Source organism: Passer montanus, unplaced genomic scaffold, assembly GCF_014805655.1.
Source record: "Passer montanus isolate IOZ18808 unplaced genomic scaffold, ASM1480565v1 scaffold30, whole genome shotgun sequence".
Taxonomy (NCBI): Eukaryota; Metazoa; Chordata; class Aves; order Passeriformes; family Passeridae; genus Passer; species Passer montanus.
In genome coordinates this window covers 3,832,907-3,858,372 of record NW_024367708.1, presented here as the reverse complement: position 1 = coordinate 3,858,372, position 25,466 = coordinate 3,832,907, and the positions used below count along the sequence as shown (strand labels likewise).

Sequence of the window (25,466 nt, the reverse complement as noted above, 5' to 3'; positions counted from 1 at the left end):
TTAAACTAGCCTATTTGCTTTTGCTGTCACCAGTATGTCTTTCTGTATACCAGGTATATGAGGTTATTTTTACTTCTCCATAAATATTTCTTTAAGCAAAATACAATATTTAATTATTTGTACGTTTAAACAGGAGATAATAACAATATGCAATACCTGAAATAACCAGTGTTGTTCTTGCTGGGGACTGCTGAAATACAAATAATAAACTCTTAAAAAATATAATTAAGAAAATACACACATTAAAAAAAAGAATAAGATTGGGAATATATTTTCTAATTTGGATTTATATCTGCACATCTAAAAGGAAGAGAAAATAAATTTCCCCAGAGAACTTAAATCAAGTGATACGTCTGTTTTTTCACAAAGTGTATTTGTAGATTTCTTCTGGGTTAAATGCTGGAAGTCTAAGTGCAGTTGCAGGGAGGATGAAGGGTGGAGGAAAGTGAGTCACAGCAAAGTGCTGTGTATGTGCTAGTGAGAAGGCTAAAGATGTCTCTGTACCCCTCACATAAGTTTACCTTTTTGAGTCATGGCCTGATTATGCCAAAGTGTGTTACAGCCACGGCCTTTTATGATGCTACAATATTCTTGGGTAATAGTAATGTTTTTTCAAGCTTTTAGATTTTGAATCTCTACTGTCCCTGAGCTGAATTTCCATTAATATCTAAGGGATTATATAGTTGCGCCATGATAGCTGTATTTTTCTATCAAGACATTGAAACATTTTTATTGCTAAATATTTTTAAAGAGATACCTAAAATAACTTACAAGTTTCCCATTGATATTAATAAAAGCATGGTTGCAAACTAAATTCCCCTCTGAAAACAAAGAAAACAACTAGCTTTATTGCTGTGAGTCACCTGCACTGTTAATGTCTATCAATACTAAGGGCAAAACACTGCAAATAGTAGATAAAGTAAAAAAAATCCCAGTTTTACTTCATGTTGTTTTATCTATCTTTTGCTAAAATTCAAGAGAATTGTTTCATTTTTTCACAGAAAATATTAATGGAAAATATAATTTATACTTGTAAAGTATGCCTTTATCTGTGATGAAGTATGCAATCTGAGATATTAAAAAAGTTCACTTTCAGGAGTCATCTCTGGAGATATTTTAACCATGTTGTCTTGTTCACAGTACTTAGTCACTAGTCAGTTATAAATAGCAGATATTCAAAAATTAACATGTGAAGTTAACTAGAATTGTACATATATATTTTTTTTCTAGAGCCTTTCACTGTATGCTTTTAATGATGACAGCATACAAATTATATATCTTTTCCGTACTAAAAGAGAAGCAATGTTGTTTGAAAGTGTTTTCACCATGAATAGCTAATACTGCAGAAAGAACCCCCTGATCTGCAACCCTCTGGAAGCCAGGAGTTTTGAATAGGAAAGCTTCCTAATGTTCATGCCCCGATCTTCTAGTTTCCCTTTTTCACTCAGTGTGGGCAATTGTTGGAAACAGGATATGATCTACTAGACAGACTGTCAAACTAATTAGCAAGGTCATTTTTATGTCACATATAAATGCGTAGCCAACTAAATTCTGTTGGTTGGAACACACACTTATAGATGCAGCTAGAAAGAGAAGGAGCTTCTATACACCTTCCCCTCCACCCCTTTAAAAGTAGGCAACACATTATTTGCATTATTTAAAAATAGTGATGAGAATTACTGGTTTTAAGACTGAGTTGAGGTTTGATGTATGTTTAGTTTAGAAGTAGGATCATAAGGCTGCCTTTATATGAGGTGTTCTCTGATCAGACAATGGGAAGAAACTCATATATCAACTTAGCATTGTGTTTGAGACAGTTCCAAAGAATTTGTCAGTGAAAATACTAAAACAAGTACAGTAAAGTAAACAAATCAGAATGATCTATAAATGTCCAGGGAATGAAATGTCCATTTTTGGCATTACATTGAAATAAAAATTAAGAGAGACACTGAGAAGAGCGGCCTGCCCTGCTTAAAGCCAGGCTCCAGATAGAGCCATACTGTATTAAAATCTGGAACCTGAGCGTGTTCACTGCAATTATCATTATCCAGCCTCCATAACATCTGACCTTCCCTAAAGAGAAATATTTTCTTTTTGTTAATGTCCTGTGTTGCACTGCATTTCCCATTGTCATTGGCAGCATATTGATTTAATATCAGGTTAGAGGATTAGCTGTAGCACATACAAGTTGGACATACTGCATTTTGTATAATCTTCTACAGCTGTTCCACTGGGAGAATTAATAGAATTTCATGCAACTCTGAAATTGTTATTCCTGTTCCAGGGGGCACTGATGATTTTTTAGATGTATTTTTTTAGTTTTTCTCAGCCCCTTCTGCACTGAATAAAGGGAGATATTGAATGTTTTCAGTATTTTTGCATTAGTGCTGTCATTGGCAGCAACAGCACTTTTTGTATGCATCAGTTTGGCTCTAGTGCAGATTTTTTTTCACATTGGATGCCTACTGATGTGCACTGATTTAACTTCTAAAAATGAAACTTAATTTTGTGTAGCTTATAAGTAGTCCCTAGTGAATCTTGGCTCCAAAAAGCTAATATTTTTCAGACATAATCAGCAGCAATAGGTAATATATTACCATTAGCTATGTTAGCAAGTATAAAAAAAATGAAAGGCTGGGGGAGGAAGTGTGGTGCAGAAACTCAACAGAAAATGTAATATTCTTTTAGCAGCTTCATACTTTGCAGCAATTCTTAATATAAAATTATGCACATCAGTGTTGCACTCTAGTGTTATTCTCCATGTTTATTCATCATGATTGTTTCATATTTAAAGAACACCAAAATATTGTGTTTTCTCAGCCAAGGACAATAATAGTTTAATAGTAATTTATTTTAAACTGCTACTGATAATACAACCAATCAACACATTAAGTGATGCCAACATTGGCATCTTGCTAAATAATCTCTAGGCTTTGCACTGAGAGTACATCTTTCAAAGATAAGTCAACAAGAGCAATCAGAGCAGAAAATTAGAATTTGGTATCTTAGAATTAAAATACAGCTAAACTAAAGTTTTAATTGGGGTGATCTAAAAGGGCACTTGATATAATGATCTCTTTCATTTGTTACTAATTGTTTGTTCCTGATGAAGAAGAAACATGTACATGAATGTAGTTGATTTGAGTAAAGATGGCAGTTGCTTTAGCAGCTTGATTTTATTGTTAAACAAGATGGATTTTTAGAATTTGGGAAGACAGTGTTTGCAGCTTTTAACTTACAAGACAATACACTTTTCATCAACAAATACGTTTAATGTAATTTCTCTTGATCTGGTTTATTTATGATTTGGATGAATCACATGTTCCAGCGAGTTAGGAATAGAAGGAGATTAAAATACACTAGTGTTTAAGCATAAGCCAGAAGCGGGTATTGATAAACATCTCCTACTTCAGTTTCTTTCTAATTCAAATGCATCAAACATAGGAGAATATGGCCAAGGAAAAGGAACAGAATTCAAATTAATATTAACTTATGAAAAATAGATTGTAAACACTTTCCAAATATTTCAAATTGGATTTTGCTTTACATATGTACTTAGAGCTTTCAGGTAGATTTATTTGTTTTTCTTTAGTAATCATTCAGGTTTAACATTCAACCCAAAAGATGTTTGTGATTTAGTTATTTTTCAACAGCAAAAAGAAAATTGCTCAAACTTTAAACATATTTGTGAGGACATTTGTTGTGTTACCATTGTTACCATATTTCCAAACATGCTTCAGTTCTTATTTAGTGCATACCATTTTGCTGACCATCTGGGCCTTGCAATCAGAAGGTGTTGAGTTCTTCTAGCTTCTCTGGATTTCAATAGATTGAAGTGCAACAGAGCTGCAGAGCATTAAGCTCTAAACATGACAAGATTTGAGGCAACAATTTAAGAAGGATGAGGAGCACTGAAAATAACAGGCTCTGAAAACAGAACTAAAAGAGGAGTTTGAAGGACACAAATTTCACACCAATCATTGACACTGGGAAGACTAGTGGGATAAATGTGCAGACTCACAAAAATATTTGTTCTATTTCTCAAATATCATTATATTTGCTTCTTTTTCTATTCTTCTTCAGGAGATATTAAAAAAAAAAGTCAAAAAAACATGCAACCCAGAATCCAATTTAAGAAGTGTGGCTGAGGGATGAGGAAGATTGTTTGGGAGAGGGGCATCATGGTTTTATGTCTGTAGTACTCAAACCAGATCTTGAGTGTGAGCCTTATATCTGAATGTTTCCCTAGCAAAACCATTGGGGACTAGTGGTCTGTCTCTTTAGCTGGCATTGTTTTGCTTTATATCAGTAATTAATCTCTGTTGGGTCAAATTATCTCTAGGGTTAAGTTATCAGGAGTCTTGCCTAGGATATAGGAGTTAGTTACATATCCATGGAGGTTCATGTATGAATATCCACACTTAATTATCTACTTTATTATGATAGCGTCTGTAGGAGAGATTCGGGTGTAGACCCAAGAGCCTGATGGTCAGGCTTTTGGGAAAGGGAAAAGGATATTTGCATGCTCATTTATTTCAATTTCATTTCTCCTTAAATTTTGATGCCCTGTCTCGGTGTCCTAGCTATGTAGTTAATATTGTTAATAATATGCTGTAAGCTGTGCCAGGATCATCCGATTTCCTTGCAAAAGAAGAAGGAATTTTGAAGTTGAAATTCTCAAAGGAAGCTTAAAATAATCTGAATTTTTATTTCCTGATACACTAGCAACAGGAGGAAAGGTAGAGTTTGTATCCACCATCTCAGGTCAAGAAATCAAGAGATGATTGTGTTTTGTTTTTCTGTGAGATAATAATCCTACAAATCAAGGAACAGACTTGTTAAAACAGAGATGTCTTCCTGCTTTGTGAGTGTCCTTTCCTTACTATCTCAATATTCCTATAGTCTGTGGAACCTTAATGATATATGTAAATATTTGAAATTAATAGTAATTAACAAGGATGAGGAGCAAGAAGGCACAACTTTAAAAGAGCCTTTCTCCTTTAGCTAATTTCTATTGGCTTGAGTTGGACTAGAAATTGAATTCTGTGTATGATGTGACTTGAGATTGCCAATTTTTCTTAAGAGGAGTAAACCTATTCCTGTATGTTTTTCACATGAGTTATATGCACAGTCAGAGGTGAGTTTGCATGTTCTAAGAAAAGCTGACTCCCATCTTTTTACAGATTCTTGCCCACCTCTTAAAAAGTTAATTCCAGTTAAAAATTGCTGTTGATAATAGGTAACTTTGTTCCTGTGACAGAATTTTTTTATTTCTAAAATATTACATCACTATCAAGGAAAAATAACAATAGTCAGTTGTTATGTCAGCTGTTCTGACATTCTCAAAATATCCAACTTTATCTCTGAACAGGGTCTACTAAAGGTTGCTATAGATAATGCCAGAGCTCAAGAGAAACAAGTCCAACTGGAAAAAACAGAGCTGAAGATGGAACTCTTCAGGGAACGAGAACTGAGGGAAACACTTGAAAAACAGTTGGCTGTGGAGCAGAAGAACAGAGGTACCTTGATTAAGCAGACATAAACACTTTGTTATTTATTTCCTTAGGAAACAATTTTCTATAAAACACTTATGTTTTATCAAAATTTTACCTCCCTTAAATCATGTTAGGTCTCAGCTGACTGCAATAAGGGATGTTTTATAACCTGCCTAATTTTGTATAGGGTCTTCATTAGACTTGGAGCAAGGACCCTCCCTTTTCTCAACATTTTTCCTGAATATTGTTACATCAGTAATACAAAAGCAATTATAAATACCCTATGTGCTGTAACACATAACGTGATCATTAGGAAAATGGATAGCTACTTAATACAATTTGTATCAAATTTAGGACTCTGCAAGATTTTAGGAACTCTGTTCTGTTCTTACAGTGCGTATTTAGGCAAGATCTGTGTAGGAAATATAAATATAATGGAAATATATGAGATCTTTATAATGCATAGTAGGTAAAATACATTTGTAGAAGTAACAGTGAAGGTTTTTCTTGATGAAGCAGAAGCATTAGTAGCATTTGTGGCATTAACTTCAGCCCACTGTAAAGCCTGTATGTGTTAAGAGATTTTTAAATAATTACAATGATGATGAAGGTGAGGCAGTTTGGAGTGATTTGCCCTAACTATTTACATTACAAGCATGTTTCTATCTTTTTTCATGTGTTCATTTCTCTGTTTCTGTACGTCTCACCTTTTAATAGTGCCTGATTGCTTTGCAGGGACAGTTAACCTCTGGAACTCCCTTGTTGTTTAACTCAGACCATGACAAGTCAGATGTGTATTTTTTGCAGGGCTGGATTTACAAGTCTTTTCTTGTCCAGTTTAATTTTCTGGTAACCACCTAAACAGAGAATCCCAAGAACAATTGAATTCACAGCCAATGTCATTATGCCTTAAACTAACATGCTAGCAGTGAGTACATAACGTACATAATGTAATCTTGTTTCGTGCCTCGACCCATTAAAGGGTAGGACTATCACATCATTAATTACCCTTTTTTTTAACTTATGAGAGTATATTTTGAAAGACAATTGCTGTTAACAATTATCACACCTGTGCCATGAGTCATCCCTTTGTCCACAACTGGTCCATTCTGCTCAATACAATTGTATTACTTATATTTTTAAATTAACTTGGTAAAAGAGTAAAGTAATTTGGTTAGTCTTCACAATTTTCTCACAACTGCTGAAATATATGTTCCTTTTTAGAGTTGTACAATCACATAAAAAGCAGAAAAGGTTTGAAGGTGAACCCATCTGATCTTTAGTTTTGCCATACAAATTAAGCATCTCATTTTAATGAATAGAAGTCCTCTTTCTGGACAATAAAAAAAGAAACTTGTATGGCCTGTTCTCAGATAGGTAGGTGGGATCAGTCGCACTTGAAGACTTCTTTCTCTTCCCTTTAACTCCAGAGGTCACACAGTTGGCAAGGCTGTGCTAGACATATGTGTTTTGAAAAGATAAAATTAAGCAAAATGAATTTCACTCAAAGTTGTATTTCAGAAAAAAAAACATGGGATAGTCCCTTATTGTGTTCAGGTTACTGAAATAATTGGCCATATTATTTTCAGCATGATGCATTACCTGCTTTTGTATATTCATCCCTTAATGACAATCTTGCACTGGGAAAACAGACCAAAGAGGAATGGATTTGAACAGTTAATGGTGGTATGCAGCAAACCAAATATAATGAGGATGACTATCTCTGCTAGTGGATACTTCTGGATAAAAGAAAGAAAAGTATGGATTATTCTTTCAAATAAACAGATTGAAGTAAGAGAGAAAAAATAAGGCCAGGTTGTAATTATTGTGAAAATTTATTCTTCAATTAAAGGCAGAAAAATGCATAGGAGCCTTTACCTACTATTAGTTTTTCAAATAGCAAGTGTCATGTCTTAAAGAAGGTTTCATGTCTTAATGGAAGCATGAGCAAGAAGGGAGAAATGTACCAGCTTCCCTGCTAAGTGACGAGATACCGTATGGCAATACTGAAAAAACACTTAAAAGCTGCAGCCTAGAAACACAAGCCACTGTGTCACATACAAGTCAAACCCTTCATGTGAAGGGCATCTTCAGCATTAGGCAACATCTATCTATGTTTTGCTCATCATGTTAATACAACTCAAATATAATTCTGTTTAGTGGCTGTAGATGAATATTTTTGCCTTTCTTTATGGACTGTTGGATTCACTGCTGCTACTGTACGTTCTACAGAGCTGCTTATTTACTGTACTGTTTCCTTCCTTCTTTTTAAATTTTCCAATTAGCGATTCCTAAGGCTGTAGGATGTGTCTCATCAACTGGTGAAAGTAGGATAATATCTCTTCTGTGAGCAGCTACACAGTAAGGGTTTGCTAATTCTGGCTCTGACTGCTGTAGTCACATCTACAATGTGTCAGCCATGATGACATTTTAATTCAGAAAGCAACATATGTTTCCTTCTCATTTATTGCAATCACTTTCAAAGTACTTATAATGAAAACATTAAAACCATGCAATGATTCAAAATGTATTTAGTTTAGCCTTTGTGTAGATGCTAGATGTTCTTTGATAGTATGAGCTAATTAGCCTGTAAAGTAGTTGGTGTTGTACAAAATGAGAAAGAACCAAAATTCCAAAGTCTTGGATGTAAATTATGTAGTTATTCTGACTACAGGATATGTGCTTATGTTAATTTTGTGCCTGAACAGTTCTGTATAGCAGCACAAAATATACAAGATCATCTAAAAGGTGGTTCTTCTTAGCATATGAATGAAAGGGTAATAACAATGACAGTTCCCTTTAAAAGTTTAATTATTTGCATTTTGTGAATGATACCACCATCACAGTCCACTGTCGCTGGGAAGTATGAACTGGTGGAAGTATTTTTTGTATTTTCCTAGGCATATACCAAAGGTTACTTTGCAGTGAGATACAGGGCTAGAAAGATCTCAACATGCAAACCTAACAGTTCCTGGTGTCTGGGTTTGGTAAGGATAATTCTTCTGGTGCATATAAGAATTCTTTAGTGATAATTTTTTCGTTAGTGTCTAAATAACAGAATCTCCTGGAAAGGATTATCCAGGAAGATCTTAGGAGAAGAAGCTTTTTGTATTCACATCCATGAAAACCCTAAATGTGCTATATAAGAACAGTTTGGAATGTGGTGGAGGAGATAATGCTGTGCTTTACAACTTTACATGATTGCTTCAGAGATCCACTTTGGCTTTAATGGAGTAGAAAAATTGGTTGACTTTACCCTTTTCCATCAGGAGCATAACTTGTAATATGTTCCTTTAGTTAGGGATCTTACAAGTCTTACCTTTGTGGTTGTAAGTCACTGGTAACACAGAAAAGAAAATAGTGATGAAGTTCCATACTGGAGATGCCATCCTTTTCCTAAAAAGTTTAAGCTGAAGAAATTAAAGAAAAACATTTTTTTCTACATAAGAACTTTCTATATTTTATTTCAAAATACTAATTTCTTTACTGACATTTTCCCCTACATTTGAAAAAGCATATTAATATTTACTTGACCAGAGAATCCAGCACCATAAAGGATTTGCTATGAGTTCTTCAAGGTTAGATGGCTGATGGGACAGGCACCAACAGAAAGCAAGAAAGAGAGAAGGGAAAGACACAATGGAAATGTGGAAAAGAAATAAATATGGGGAAGAGACCAGGCACCAAGAGGTTAGATGGCTTGCAGGAAGCAGTGCTTGGAGGGGAGTTAGAAGTCTCAGGGCATTTCCCAAGAAATGAGGACCAGAGGAGGGTGGAGGCTGCTCAGGATCCAGGCAGATGGATCCCCCTCTTATGGAAGAGAAGCTGAAGGGAGGCAAGAACTCCATCACCCTGTGTCTGTTAACTGTGCTATGGGAAATAGAAATGATGAAATTAATTCTGAAAACCCCCTCACCTCCATAGACGGGGGTTTATCTATGTCAGATAATTCAAAAAGTACATTCCATTGCTGGTTTCCGAGGTTTTCTGATTTGAAAATTCATAGATTCTCAGCTGTTTATTAAAAAAAAAAGAAAAAGTCATTGCTTGGTACCACATACAGTTTCCAATACTGTCATATAGAACAGTAGCAATCAGAATATTCCAGAGTGATTTCAACAAATTTCAAGTAATTTAGCTGGTTATTGTGTAATTAATTGGTTTATATGAACATCTCAGTTATAGTGTTTCTCAGGACCCTTAATAGGTCATTGTGCAGCCAAGTTTCAGACCCAAACTGGAGTGCACTGATGTTATTTTCCTTTCACAGCAATAATTCAGAAAAGGCTAAAGAAGGAAAAGAAGGCAAAGAGGAAATTGCAGGAAGCACTTGAATTTGAGACTAAACGACGAGAGCAAGCAGAGCAAACACTGAAACAGGCAGCTTCAACAGATAGTCTCAGGGTCCTAAATGGTAAGAAGCCAATTTTTGCCTCTGTGCCATTAACTTTCAATTTAAGTACCAAAAGAATCTTGTTATATTAAAAATTTATAACATGATGGAAAGGAAAAAAAAGGAAAACCTCTTTTCTTTCCTTCATTCAAATGGTAGCTAAATCTTTTTTGCTTTGTTACTTTATATAGTATGTGCAAATAAACTCACTGGAGAGAATGTTCAAACTAGGACAATTTTATATTATTAGCTTGAGAAGTCAATTTTTGTCTTCCTTTTTTTCTCCCCCCTTTATGCTTGAAAAATCTATTGCTCATTAATCTTCTCAGTCTAACAAAAAATTGTCCTGGCCTCCAGTCATTGTTCAACATTAAAAAAACTGACAAAGGTTGATTGTATTGTAATTCAGCACTGGAGTAACAGGTTGTAAAAAGGGCTATAAGAAGCAAATGAAATATGTGTCAGTCTTACCTTTCTATCTTTCTAGACTCTCTGACCCCAGAGATAGAAGCTGACCGCAGCGGGGGCAGAACAGATGCTGAAAGGACAATACAAGGTAGGAATTTGCAAAAGGCTATAAATCTAGATCTTGCTATATGAGTTTTTCCTCAGCTTTAGACTGCTATTCAAGCATGTAGCCTACCATCTGGGCCACATCAAAACAAGTTCAAACAAGGTCAAGTTCATCTTGCTTGTTTATAAGAGAGAATACATTCTGTGCTGATAGATTTTCTTTAAATTAATAGGTCATTTTTGTTTATACAGAGCAATTAAAGAAGAATAATTAATTTGAAGGAGTATTGGTCTCAATCTCAGACATGCTGAATGCAGTTTTGGTGAATATGTAGTTTGATTTGAGTTAATAATGTTTTTAAAGGTATATTTGAAACATCTTGAGCCTTTTAACTGTACAAATGGCTAAACCTAATGGGCAACATTCAAGGCATGATGAGAATTTCATAGCTAATAGTCAGTGGCAGTTACTGAAAGGTATGTTTCAATAAGCTACTCTGAGCATTAACAATAAATAAGCTGTTTATTCTCATCTTGGAATTTTCATTTACCACATCCCATTATTTACATTTTAATAAAACAAATCTGCTGAGTAAATTATACATGAAATACTAAAGAGAGCCATATTACTTCCCCTGTGAATCTAAATGCATATATACATTGCAAACATCAAGATATTAGTAAAGAGCAAATTTTGAAGATAGTATTTATGTTATAATATCTTTTCTTATCAAGAGGCTAAATCTACCTACATGAATACTAAGCAATAAAAATAGCAATTGTTTTCAATGGTAAATGAAGGTGCATTTTTCAGAGGCAAGCCTAAAAGGATTAGCTCCAGTAATCATACTCAATTGCCTTTATTTTGCATTTTGAAGTCAATCATCCTAACAGTATCATTTGACATCTTCTGTGTGTTATTTAATCACATTTCCTAACTTCCAAGGAGTTGTTACTGATGTGCCACAAGGAGGCTGTAACAACAAAATAAAAAAGTCAAGAAGCTTTTAACGGATTGAACATATAAACAAATACCAAAGATGCAATAAGTTCTTATGAAAGACAAACATGCATATATAAACAAAAACATTTAAAGCAAGTTGTGTCTGCAGAGTCAATAACACAGAAGTTGGAATATGCCAGATTAAATGTTGCCTGGGAAGTGAATACATGTTATGAAGTCTGTTACTCCAGAATCCTGCCTTCCTTCCTGTAAAACATGCACATTATTCACAGCATTTGATATAATTAATTTGGTAAGAATTCAGCCATTATTTCATTTTGTTATAATACAGACATTTTTTTGCTTCTTTTGATGCTAAAACAGACTTCTAATTTCTTGGGAGGCCATGCTGCTGCACCAGTTGCTGCAGTACTTGTACTCATTGCAAATAATAATTGCTCCATCTTCAGAGCATTCTTGCAAGGAAGTGAAATTTGAAGTACGCCAATTTGATAGCTGGGAAACAGAGTCAAATACAGATTAAGATGACATATTGCTTAACTGTCAACTATCAAGGACCTAATTTTTTAGGATAATTTGCATTTTTGGCAGAAGCATGCAGGTGTAATCAAATCACTGTTCCTGTTGAATTGCTCATAGGCTGAAATATAAAGTTGGATATTTATAATATGAGTAACACAAATTTGAGAGCATGTAGTCTAAAGGATTTATCCCAAACTATATAGGAATAATGCTTCAGCTTTTGAACAATGACTATGCATTCTTTCCCAGCTATCCTCTGCTCATTTCATGTATTTCCATTTTTGCAATAAATGAAATCAAGGATTTACAGGAGTCATTCCCAGTAATGGCTTTTCCTTGATTCATCTGTCCCAGGTGATAGACATTAAAAACAAAACTAAAATCCACAGATGATTATTTAGTTCAAGACTGGACCATGATATTTTCTGATTGTGATATTGAATCATATTGTAAAGGCAACCTTAATTCTGACATTTCCTGTATCTACTTTGTACTCTTAACATATAACTAAAGCAGAGGGTTTTTAAGAAAAAGGAAAGAAGCAGCAAGAAGTGCAGTTTTCATGTCTTTCAGTTTAAAGTATTCAGCTCAAGCATCATACAGTAGTTCAGAACTTTCAGATCTACTGCAATATGTAACCCTACAAGACAAATGTAACTATAGGAACATATTGTCAATGTAAATCAGTCATTATAGGGTGACAGGCTTCAGAAATAGTTTGGGAAACAGTTAATAGCAGGCAAGTAATGCCAAATGTCAGGACTCTTTATGTTCATTTCCAGTATTGGAAGGAGGATTTCCTTTCACCATAAATTTCCTTTTCTCTGTGTCTCCTTTGCTATGTGTCCCTGTGTATCTGTCCCAGTTCCTTCTTATTTTTTTCCTCCTCCCTCCAATCCTACCTTTTGTCAATTGCTAATGCAACACTTCTCCTTGTTCTACGTTACATTGCTCTTCTTTTCCCCCCAACTTCACATTCTTCCATCATTCTCTTCTGAACTTAGTTTCATGCCACCCTGATTGTTTCATTAATTACAAGCTCTTTCTCTCTCCATGACCCCCTGGCTCTGTCTGACCCTTCCTGTTGCCTCCTCCCCTTACCCAGTCGTTTCAAGAGCTGCATTGACATTCCCTGCTCCCAGCCTTCCCTGTTGCAATTCCCATCTCCATCTGCAGTGTCTGCTTCCCCATCTCCCTGCTCAGGCTCACATTCCCTACTGGTTTCAGCACGTTGCTGTTTCTTTTTCGTGAACCTGCCTGGATATCAGGGAGGGAAGCACTTCTAGCATTCTGTTCCAATTTCAGTATTTAGCATGACAATTGTAGGCAGGAGTGAGGAGAAGGAATTGCAGGGAAAGAACCACTTCATTGCTGAAGCACTGGAATAAAGCATGCTCAGTACAGATGGGGCCCTTTATCTGCAAAACTCGACAAAAGCTTTCCAGTGGTTGAAATATTTTCCAGTACTTTCTTGGATTTTGTTTGGGGCAACAAAGACCATATTGTCACAATTATACAAAATTTCAATTGTGTCCTTACATTTTATTTGTAAATTATATTTTGTGTTCTTTGGTATGCGCTATAGAAGAAACATTGTATAAAAATATTTATTATATTCTATTATTCTATATACAGTATATTCCATAATGAAACATATAATAGCACCTCTTACATCTTTCAGGTTCTGGGAAAAACATTCTTACTGGGGAAATACATTCTTATTCCTCTCAAAAAGATCTCTGTGTCTCAGTGTCTAAGCATGCCTGGGGTAATAGTCTTTTTATCCACAATAATTTTTCAATTTGCTGTGTTGAGCATGCTATGTAGTTTTATAACTAAGCAAATAAAGGTAGGAAAGCTTCAGTGCTCTGTAGGGAAGTGATATAATTGAAATACAAAGTGTAATTTCAGCATTTAAGAAAAAATTATGCAAGAAAATCATAATTAAAACTAAAGATTTTGTTTATTATTTATTATAAATAAATGGATACTTGTCAACTTGAAGTTATATCTAATGTTACTATTTTTAAGTATCACTTTGAAGAGTAAGGAATAATTTTAGCATAGATGATAATTGCATTTGTCAATAAGGGGGTATGTTCTGTTCTATTTTTTCTTTGTGTAACACTCATTTAGATTCACTTTTAGCACATGTACAGTCTTTTGTAAAATGGGAGCAATAATAAAAAGGAATTTGAATACAAAACTATGAAAAGAAGCAATGCAGGGTATTTTAGGGTTGTGTTTGAGTTTTTAAAATACTGAGTAGATAACAGTTTGCTGCAATATCCATAAAATGTTAAAAAATAATCATAATAAATAATTTAAATTTGGGTCTCAGATGTACTTATGTATTTTTTTGAGCAATAGAAAGAGATACTAAGCTATTAGGAACTGGTGAAGACACTGGTTTTAAATGTTTTCTTTGCTTCTGTTTTAAATAATAATAAAGCAGATTATCCTCTTCTCCATACGTATTGTAGGTTCACTAGATGCCTATGCCTAGCTCCCAATCCGGTTTCCCAAGACCCCCTCATCCCACACAAAAAGGTACCATACAAAGATAATGTTTGACTTTTATATATGTTTTGTTAACAGGCCTCTTCCTAAGCACTAGTACAATGACATTTACTGCCTCTTTTACTTTCTTATTTCTGTTTAATTTTCTTCTCCATCTGGTTAGTTAACATGCATTTGCCTGCCTACATGATTATGTTTTCTTTTACTCTATATGTCCCACATTCCCAATTTTCTATCTCCCAGTGGTTTCCCTCCCAAGTCCTGTACCTTCATTTTCATTTTGTTTGAACACTGATCACACAAATTTTGTAAAGTCATCTAAAAGTGTTCTAGTTCTGCACCATCTTCACCATTGACTATTCTTTCCTTGTCATGTTCCTGTAATGTGTTCCTTTTGCCAAATTGTTCACAAATAGTTTTGTGCTGTTGTCCCAAAGCTATCCTTGGTAAGAAGAAGAAGATTAATTAAATTTTCTTTCTTTCATGCTGCTATTTTTTCACTTTTCCATTTATTTTAAATTTACTAGCAATTTCCTCAGCTTGTACCTTTTCTGCTTTCTGCCAAATAATTTCCAACTTCTGCATGCTGTCATTCCAGCTGCTCCTGAAATTAGCACTGTCATTTTCTCCTGTCTTCTTACCCTGCTCAGTTCCCTGAATTCTCAGGTCTGTCTGTTTTTTTACCTCAAAGGTTTGTTTTTGTTGCAAGAGGCCCTTTGCATTTTCTGTGTTCTCAAAGTCCTTCCATCCTGCTCATTCTCAATCAGTTTTTCCCTCAGCTATGCATTCTCCTCTAGCAGAAAGTTTATCCTCCTTGTCCATTGGTCAAATTTTCACACCTCAGTTCCTTACTGTGCTGTAAATATTATTTTTTTTTTCTTCTAGCACATTATCAGCCTTTCTCCAAATGTGTCTGTTACCTACTCTTTCTGTCCCTTAGCAAAATGAACTTACCCTTTCTAAGCCCTTTCCCACCGACATCTTCCCTTTCTTTAGTTCTCCACCTCTTCTCTAGGTTCATATTAGCAGTTCAGTTAAGTGTAATGCTAAGTGGTTTCAGTTTATACCTTCCTGATATAAGAAAAACCACTCAGCTACCGTGCTCACAAAACCTTCCAGGGCCATCTGTTTTTTTCCCCTCCTAGAAAGGACAAGGCAGGAAATAGGGATGTTGAACAGATCCAGCAACAGAGAAAGAAAATAACAGCAACTCAGCACACTGGTCATGTATGAGGTTCCTTTGCAGGCTACTCAACAAGAACAAGAAAGAAAATATTATTTAAATTTTCCCATTGCAAGTGTGCATTTTGCTGCCCAAATATTAGGGGAAAGCTGCCCTGCAGTTGCCCTCCAATTAATAAAAATTGCTTATATACAGCTTTAGTCTTTTGCCCTGAAACATAACCTAAATTGTTTCTGCATTGGTTTGAAACTTGTTTAATCTATTTTTCAACAAGCAAAATCCAAGTAATCCAAGTAATAATCTCAGCTACTGATAGTCCTTGATTCTTGCTTGTTATATTTGTGTTTGAAAGATGGATATCTGAAGGATTTCCACAATGAAAGGGAACTTTTGGTGGTTCTGTGAAGCTACTGCACACAGTTCTATTTCTTATATATAAATCTTGGACAAAAGTGTGTGGAAATATGTGATGATATTTTTTATGAGATCAAAAACTTTATTGGAAAGGGCCATTATCAAGGCTGTGAAGTCAAGCATTCCAAAATTAGGAAATGGTAGAATTAAGGTTGTCTTCCGCACCTTTGTTCAACTGCCTTTGTGTATGTGTCATGATACAATCTTTAATTATGTGATTAGATATTGTATTTTTCACAGTACCTTGTCTCATTCAGTGCAGGGGACAAAAATATGGATGAATAAAGGGATATCTATCCAATATTTTCTTCATCTTCAGTGGTCAGTGTGTCTTGTAATGCTTTATATAATACTTGGTTTATATATAATATTTCCATAATTAGACATCATGCTTTACAGAATAGTTGTAAATTATAATATAGATTTCTTCCATATATTAAATCCTAATTTTGGCATTTCCTAACAGCTGAGGACTTTGCTTCACTAATGTCCTAGGTAAGCATCTCCTAGGGTTGTTTCTTAACAAATAAACTACTAAGTCAGAAGTTTCACTGTGATGCAACATCTGAAAACCATACAAATTTAATTTTAAGATTCACAGTGATAAAGCTAACCAAGCAACTGATAAACTGTAATACCATAATATGAGCAGTGTGGCCTAAGGAATGATCATTTTGCTATGGCAGTTTTACAAATACTTGCAGAGATAAAGACATTTTGGGATACATTTTGTGCTTTTGGGCACAGAATCTTCCATTAATTTTTCTTGCAACCTGTATCACCTCTAACAGTGTCTCGATCAAGCTGTCTTTTTCTTGGCTCTCCCATATTTCTGGGTTTTCTATCAACATTAATAACAACTTTCAAATTTTCCAATTTCTTTCTTGCTCCTTTTTTATCCTCACACCTTTCAAGGCAAGTTTCTTTTTATATCCAGTCATAATTCCAGCCCCTAAAGTTTTGACTTCTTCTGCCTAATATCCTTGCTAATCAAGATCCAGATGTCTCGATACTGACTCATAACGTTCTGTCTGTATGCCACATGTCCAGTTACTCACCACGACTTTTCCTTCTAAGAAACCTTATATGACTTTGCTTAACTTTCTTACCCTATCTGTGTTGTCTCCCCTCCTTGTATTCTCAGCCACTGGGTTCTGTTCTTGTCTATTAATGTAAATAATTCAGTCCACCAACTTCAGTCTCAGTTATTGTCAGCTAATCACTTTTAGTACCTAATTTCTCAGTGTCTTCCAGTGCCGTGCCCTGGTTTCTGTGTTTCTATGTATGTATTTAGCCAGTCTCAGTCACTCCTCCAGTCACATTTTCTGTCTTTATTTTCAATTCCAATCACATCAGACTTGTCCTAATTCCTGTAAATTTTGAGTATTTTTATGAGTTCATGTTTGTAGACTTGAAGATAACTGTTGGCTGCTGATCATAGAGAGAATACATTTTCCAGTGCACGGCTACTCTCAAATTACTAATCATTTATTAAAAATAGTTTTCAATATCCTCAAATGACAGAACATGTATTTCTTTTCCAGAGACATCACTATTCTTTGCAACACGTTTAACTTCTCTTTAGTCTTTTCTTCATTTGTTTTCTGCATGATATTGACTGTGATGACCAGTGCTAAGTACATTTCCTTTATCATTAGAGTCCTCTCAAGAGTTGCATCTTTCTCTTAGAACTTCTATCTCCTATCTCTGCATTTCTGTCTGTTCTTTTCCATGTCCCTCCTTTATCAAAAACAATTCCATTTGCCCCCATAGCTGCCTAAGGATGATGTCATCCCTCTGTATGTAAAAAAAAAAAAAAAAGTAAAACATGTAAAACAATGGCCATATGTTTTCTAAAGTATTAATTGATTAAACCTAAGGAAAGCACCTGATTCTTTATACATTTTACCAAGATTTTTTTGCCTTTTTTTCCTTATGAAAACTCTTGGAACTGGTAAATGTCTCTCTATGTGTATTAACATGTAAATTCTGCATTTTTATTCAATTGACACTTTCTCATCAGTTATTCTGGTTTTATCACCACCTAGTAAGTACCATAGATTTGTTGTTACTCATTTATTATTGCATGGGACTTCTAGCAGAAAGGTGCTTGGGTTTAGTATAGAGCCAGAATTCTCAAATGAATGTATCAGGTCATTTGCAGAATGAAAATACATTTTCATTTTCCCATGTGACATTCCTTCTTCTCTGTTGACCCATTTCCACACTGTTTCAGCTTCCCCTCTATTGCTGCTTTATCATTTTCCTTCCACCTCTGTTTCACCTCAACCCCTGCCAAGTACTACTTCTGAATATCCCAAATATTTCTTAATATGTCACATCTTGACTTGCAAGGCAATGTGTGTGTGTATGATCTGGAGCCATGTGGCTGCTGGTTGACCAGGTGGCTGACTAGGAGGCGCATGCATTCTGAGGGATCAGTGACAAGCCAGGAGATATGCATTTTCTGCTGGACATCTTGTTGCTGCCTCTTGGCAGCTGGGCAAATCAAACGGTACATGATGCTTCTCAGCAGCTGAAGGGCCAAACAAATGTTTTTTCAAACTGCAAGAGACCCACAGCCCACCTGTTGTGCAGGCCTGCTATAAAGGTTGAACATTTCAGCAGGGAAAAGAAGTCAGGAGCTGGAAACAAAGCTGTCAGAAGCCTGGAAGGCAAAGGGATTTTTTTTTTCTAGATATGTTGAATAACTGCCCAAGGAAACATCTGCTACTTAGCTAGGCTGTTTATGGAAACAAACAGCTGACTATTCTAGACCCATAGAAATATAAAATGGTTCTGTGAAGCAGCAATGACAAAACAGTGGACTGACTTGTTTGGAGATGAACATTTCTGTGATTTTTAGGCCAGTTAGCCTGTTATTCCATTAGGCCCAATTAAAAAAAAAAAAACCCAACAAAAAACAAACCTAACCAAACAAAAACAAACAAAAAAACCCCCGCAAAAACCGCAAAAAACAAATAAGCAAAGAACCTAATAATTTCCATTTAATTTGCCAATAATCTTAGGAGTCAAGAAGCACTTTGAAAGTCTGCCAATGTGAAATAACATGTCTTGTGAAAATGTGACTTTGAACAATCTGACAGACAGATTTAGCATTTTTCTTTTTTACCTGTCTGATTTTCAGGTTTCTTAATGAAATTTTCCATTTTTAAGATTTCTAAAGATCATTAAGACAACTGGTTTCAGTCTCTACAGTTTTGGTTAACTGCAGGCATAAGAAAAGACTGCCTCTGCAATGTGAGTGTTCTCCTTTGGGTTATTCTAGTACCTCTCTAGGTAAGAGTAGTGATTTGAGGTAACAGAAATGTGGGAAAGAGAACAGAATGGAACAAAGCCATTGTAGTGACCCACTGGGGAGTGATATCTGCTGTTTTGTTATTGATTCTTCTCTGCATGCCAGTTTGTCAAACAAATTGATGCATTGGTGAAAATGTATGCACATGCACTGTTCAACTATAGAAGCTAAAGGATAGTGTGTTTTCTGCATTGCCCTTCTCTTTTGTCTTTCTTATGCTCAAAAGAATATTTATTTTCAGACCTAGTGATGATCTTAATGGTGCGACACTGTTAAAATATTAGTGTCCAACCCTCAGTCCAAGCCTCATTTAGTGCAGCTGCCTTACTAACTCCCTTTGGATAGTCCACCTGATTCTATTTTATTTTTGTTCAGTCTTCATAAAATATTTGCTGGTTCAACACTGTTCTTATTTGCAGTAACACATAATGCTTCATTTTCCTTTTGATTAGTGCCTTAAACTTCAGCTGCTTTTTGACTTCACTGTGTAACACCTTGTATTAATGTCAGGGTCATGCACTTATTATTCATGTGAACAGTGCTATTCACTTCAATGAAATTATATACATAATAATAAATAACAACATTAATCTGTGTGCACCACCTTGAATTTCATTACTGTTGCAGAAGATGCATCTCTGAAAATAGGTTCTCTTAATTTTTATACATTTTGGAAATAGCTTGACTCTCTCTATGCACACTAATTTAAACATTTTATTTTATTTCCCCTAAGCCTTACTAGCTTTACCAGCTCACAAGTTTTAAAGACACTTGTTTTACTGATTTTTTTTGGCTTGACAGACTATCCAATATAGTTTAGCTTTGAAACCTATATTCTGTAGTAGACATTTAAAACATCTCTTGCTAGTTCATCTGTCTTTTAGATTTGATAATGGAATACTTGATGAGGAAACAGACGTTAAAGATTAATTTTGCTTCATATTTCATTGACCATGGATAAATACTGAAATTATCTTACAATGCATGGAAACCAAACAGCAATAAATAAGTTCCCTATCCACCTGCCCAGGAGTCAGCACTTTGGCAGGTTTTCAACCCAAGCTAATCAATTAAAGACAACATTGATTAACTTAAACAGAAGGTGATATTGATTGCAGGCAGTAACCTATAAATAGACAATTGTTTCATTGTGTTCATAGGTCATTGTTAGCTACACCTTTAAACTTCAGGGTACATAATCCTATTACCTATTAGCCAAAAAGCAAAGGAAAGGCACAGAGTGAATATACAGTTATATCTATGTTGCAAAGTACTCTTATTGAACTGTCTCATTCAACACATGCTCTTACATAAAATTTTTCACATTTTATTTGAAATTGCTATCTATTGCAATTTGTATCTCATTTTGTAGCTGTATATATATGGAGCTGATGGAAATCAAATATGTTCCTGACTTTTCTACTGAGATGAATGGTTAATCAATCAGATCTTCTTCCAACATGGTGCTTTAGTTCACTTTTAAGAAACTGTATGTAAAATTAATGACTAAGCATGAACAGAGTCAAGTGGGAAAATTCAGGACAATACGAATATTAAAAAGGCCCCACATTGTGCTCCAGAGGCTTTATATAGAATTGTTTTGACTTTCATTTTCATTCGACCTACGCGTTCATCTTTTTCAAAGAGGGAAGGATAGGATGGATGAATTCTTACCTAGTAGAACTTCTGGGGTCGCCCCAGTTGTCTTGCTGCCTGGGAAGGATCGGCATCGGCAAGGCACCATCCTAGGTATTTTTGTTTCCCAGAAGTGTTGGGAAGGATGAAAGTTTGACAAGAAAGCTGCTTTTGTAACCTAAACTAAGGGTCTCCAGGCCTGCCTGCAGCTGCAGCTGACAGCTCTAGGCACAGGCTCTGTCGCCCACGACCCTGGACTGCTCTAACATCTTGCATGTAATAAACTGCATTTTGGAAGAGCCACCTGGAGTCCCGCATCTCTCATTTAGGCTCTTACAGAAGTACTCTGTTCCCTTCATTTTCTCCCTCAGAAGGTGACTGAAACCTGATCAGGCAGGTAGAATATATATTTCTAGCATAGTCTCATCAGCTAAAAACTATATAACATTTTCCCTTTTAGAGAAAGAACCAAGAGGCTTGATTTTTTTAGAAACCAGGATGAAAAATTGATTACAACAACATTGTTTCAGTCAAACGGTATTTCTATAGCCTACCATGAAACAGGTATAAATAAAGTGGATTTCTGGTTCAGTCACAGCTGAACTATAATCCTGAATGTTCTGAGGCTGGTTGAGGAGCTAGATCTGCTGGCTGCAAGCTGTTTATCAGTATTTGCCTCTACAGTGTGTAGAGAGCTCTTTCTCTCTTTTTCTGTTTCTTACATTTCTTTTCCCTCCACCACATTTACTACATCTTAGACAAGTGCTGGAAAATAAAATAATATCATGTCAGGTTAAGATATGTCATAAAGAGGATTGTTTCTTGGCATTAGTTTTTTAAGCCCTATAAAGATTTAAAATATCCTGATGGTTTTTTATCATACCCATATAAAGGAATTTCATCTTTCAGTATTAGTGTTGCATTGTTCTATTAAATCCTTAAGACCTTACCATCAACAGATGTCAAAATATTTAATGATCTGTGATTTTTCTAATAAATGCACTTCCCCTTGTGACTTGTGTGAAGAATGAGGGAGACAACTCTTACACCAAAATAACAGTAACATTTCTCAGTTCTTCTAAAAGTACTGTGCTTTGGAGAATTAGTAATGCAGACTCATAGCCAGGAAGTTACTTTATCCATCTAGCACACATAGGAGGAAATCTATTAGATAGGGAAATCCATATGTCCTTCCTGAAAGGTGCTACAGCTTGAGTAGGTAAAAAGAAGCATCCAATCCAGATTAGATTTCAAAACTTGAATTTCAAGTTCAATGAGACTTAAACCATTAAATATGAATGGTCACCATCCTATTCAGTGACCTTTTTTGACTATTAGCCACCAATCTGTATCAAAGAAGAAAAAATTTCTAAGCAAGCCATGTGAGCTAATCTACCAAGGCAGGTCATAATCAATTTTCTATCTCTTCCCTGCATGTCTGAAACTCTGAAATGAGGTTTTCAGAGAGAAGTTAATATATGCTTATCTTGACATTAATTCTTGTACTATTTTAAAAGTTATTTGCTTGTCCACAAGTAGATGACTTGTGCTATTTGAGGTGCTGCAGTGTATCTGTGAGATCTGCATCATGCTTCCAGAAGATTCAGGCCCTTCCGGAGCAGCAGCTGGAAGCAGCCTTACAGGATGTGGAAGTCTGATTCAAATCATAGCAGATGTTGAACCAAAACCCTTTTGCTCATTTAGAATACCTTTGAACATACAGAATTCTACACTTGGGTTACATTAAATGGAAATTCATAGCTTATTGTATATACTGAATAAAAATATATTTATCACTGTGTTAATTCTAAAGGGAAGGTATATGCCACTCCTGTCATTATTACACACTAACATTCATGAGATAATTTCTCTAGATCTTGTTCCCCTCTTATTTGTGGACTAGCTTGTATTTAACATAGCATTTGACTGATTTAGGAAAAGTCAAGTCGGGAGGAAAAGTTGTGGGTGTTATTTAAATTATTTTTAAAGAATCCCAAACTGACTTTCAAAAGGAACTGATAATATTTACCATGTGTGACTCAAAATCAGCTCTTTGGACAAATAGATAAATGGTCCTGGATGTGGAAGCCTTGAACTTTGCTAATGTGTATTAGCATATTCTCATACTTTCTCTGTTTTTTGGAACATCTTTGACTTCTATCTGTACATTCAATATTAAATTTTTTTCATAGCTACCTCCTTTTAATTTTGATTTGAAACAAGCAATTCATTTTGGCCATGAAGCTTGCAATAGTAATCATATTTTAAAATAGGTAAAGAAGCAAAATTGGTATTTAGCAGACATTCAACAGAATGTATTTATTAAGAGTGCATAATTCTTTTCAGCTGCTAGTGTAAATAAGTATACTGAAACAAAACAAAATTAGGCATCAAGCTGAAGTAAAGTGTGTTTGTGCATAATAGTTCTGAGAAACTGTTTAAGGACAGATTATTCATGGGAAAACATTAATTTTTTAAATCTAAAAAAATTAGCTAGTCCAAAATGAGTTTGTTAAATTTTGGTTATTTATTTTCAGAGGAAACTTAAACTATTATAATGTTTCTGCATGAATTTAAGTTATAGTAAACAGATACTTTTTTATTTGTGCTACTGATTCCAATTTGCAGCCTTGTGGCTGTCTCAGATAAATTGTTTTGATCTATGCCAGAAGTAACTGGAAATCTACTAGAAATTTTGTCATTGTAATATCTGAACAACTTTGCAGTCTTTAATGGATTTAGTCTTCACATCAGGAAATACTCCTGTGATGCAGAACAAAGCAATTATCTTTATATATAGAGGGGCTAAGGAGCTTGATCATGGATATATCAGAAATCTGTGGTATAACAGAGCCTGAGCCTAAATCTTGCAAGAGCTCAAGATTTTATTCTGTCCTTCATGTTTTGCCCTCCCTTTTATGTATTCTGTCATGCTTTCTCATTGTACAGACATATGGAAAACTAGATGGAATTTACTAACTTGAATATCAGTGGCAGGATTTATGTCCCAAAACTCCCTGCTAACAGAATACATGGAGCACATCATCTGTGCCTGCTCTGCACTTGCTCAGACTGATGGCTAACCTCTGTGAATATCAGGGTAATGACAAAGTGCACCTGGCCTAAGTGTTTTCAAGTCTTTTCTTTGTTAGACAAAGCTTTGAAATTACAATAACATATGCTGCCTACCATTATTTGATTATTACTTGATTTTGTATGAGTGCTAGTCAAAGACTAAGTTGACCCTGTGTATTCACCTTTTGTAAAAAAAGACCTGACATAAATTCTAGATTCAAGTACTTCTACATAAATATAACCAGTTTGGTTAAAACATCTTGCATAACAACATTTCAAAGGTTTGCAGCTAGAGTAGTGGAGAATGGATTATTTAATTAGTGTAGGATCTACCAGCTTCCTAACCCAAAGCTGCACTGAACTTTTTTCCTTCAACTTTCTTGTGTACACACAAGCTCAATACCTGCAATACTTTTACTCACAGAAGTAAAAATACACCAGTATGAACTTTTTGTGTTTCAGGAGCTGAAAGCCTGTGTGCATTACTACACCTTCCTTTTAATGTTTCAGTCAAAAACACAAAGAAGATGTAACATTTAATTAAATCTGAGCCACCAAATGCAAATCTGTCCACAAGTATGTTATGGCAACAGCAATGTTTTATGTGAAAAAGTATTTTAATGCATTTCTTCTAAGAGGTAAACTGATCTCTTACCAGCAGTGGGGCAAGAGTATTCATTAAATCTTCTGTTGTGATCATCCCTACCTATGTCCCCTGCAATAGTATTGAAATTACTGTCCCAGTTATGACCAGGTAAACTAAAGTTATTGAAGGAATGTAACCAAATGATGTCACTTGCCTTAAAACTTTACACAAATATTGAGGGGAGACGATGGCTATGAGATGTTAGTGACTGTACTGGTAAGTGCTTTTGATTTATATTGATAGTTACATGTGTCCATGAATCTGCATTCTCATCATCTATGGATTCAGACAGCATTCCTGATCTCAGGTCTTTCTGTCAGACTCATCTGCAAATACAGACTTCACACCTAAAGAGCTGTAGTGAGTTCATCTTGTAAGCATTGCATGAGGGTATTATTAATTGCGGACAGCACTGTGAGGATGCTTATTTGAAAGTATCACTCTAATTTGAAGCATTTTGGTAAGGAGTAGTGCACAAGGTGAAGGGTAAGGCAAAGCCTTTCAAGTACTGTGTTTCTACTTGTTAAAACAGAAGAGCCAGTGAAGGAATTAGAAGAGAGTGACAATTCAAAGAAGCAGACTAGGAAAATATTTTTGCCATACAAATTTGTTTATACAACTGAGACAGAAACTTTAGTAGTGAGATATGAGGAGAAACATTGTATGAATTTATAGCTAGAAAGGGATAGGAAAATGAGGGGTAGAGACTTTTTAAGAATAAATCTAGACACTGTGTTGTAATGAAGAGTCAGAAGTTACAAACAAACAGGATACCTTGATTTTGAAC

At 35.1% G+C, this 25,466-nt stretch overlaps 1 protein-coding gene across 1 annotated transcript in view; it reads left to right on the top strand.

Moving 5' to 3' along the window:
• DACH1 (dachshund family transcription factor 1) overlaps positions 1–25,466 on the top strand; it is a 352,682-nt gene that overhangs the window by 307,933 nt on the left and 19,283 nt on the right. The window contains exons 9-11 of the mRNA XM_039714612.1: positions 5,372–5,519; positions 9,766–9,909; positions 10,376–10,444. Coding sequence (XP_039570546.1) covers positions 5,372–5,519; positions 9,766–9,909; positions 10,376–10,444 — 361 coding nt within the window. The remainder of the gene's footprint in view (positions 1–5,371; positions 5,520–9,765; positions 9,910–10,375; positions 10,445–25,466) is intronic.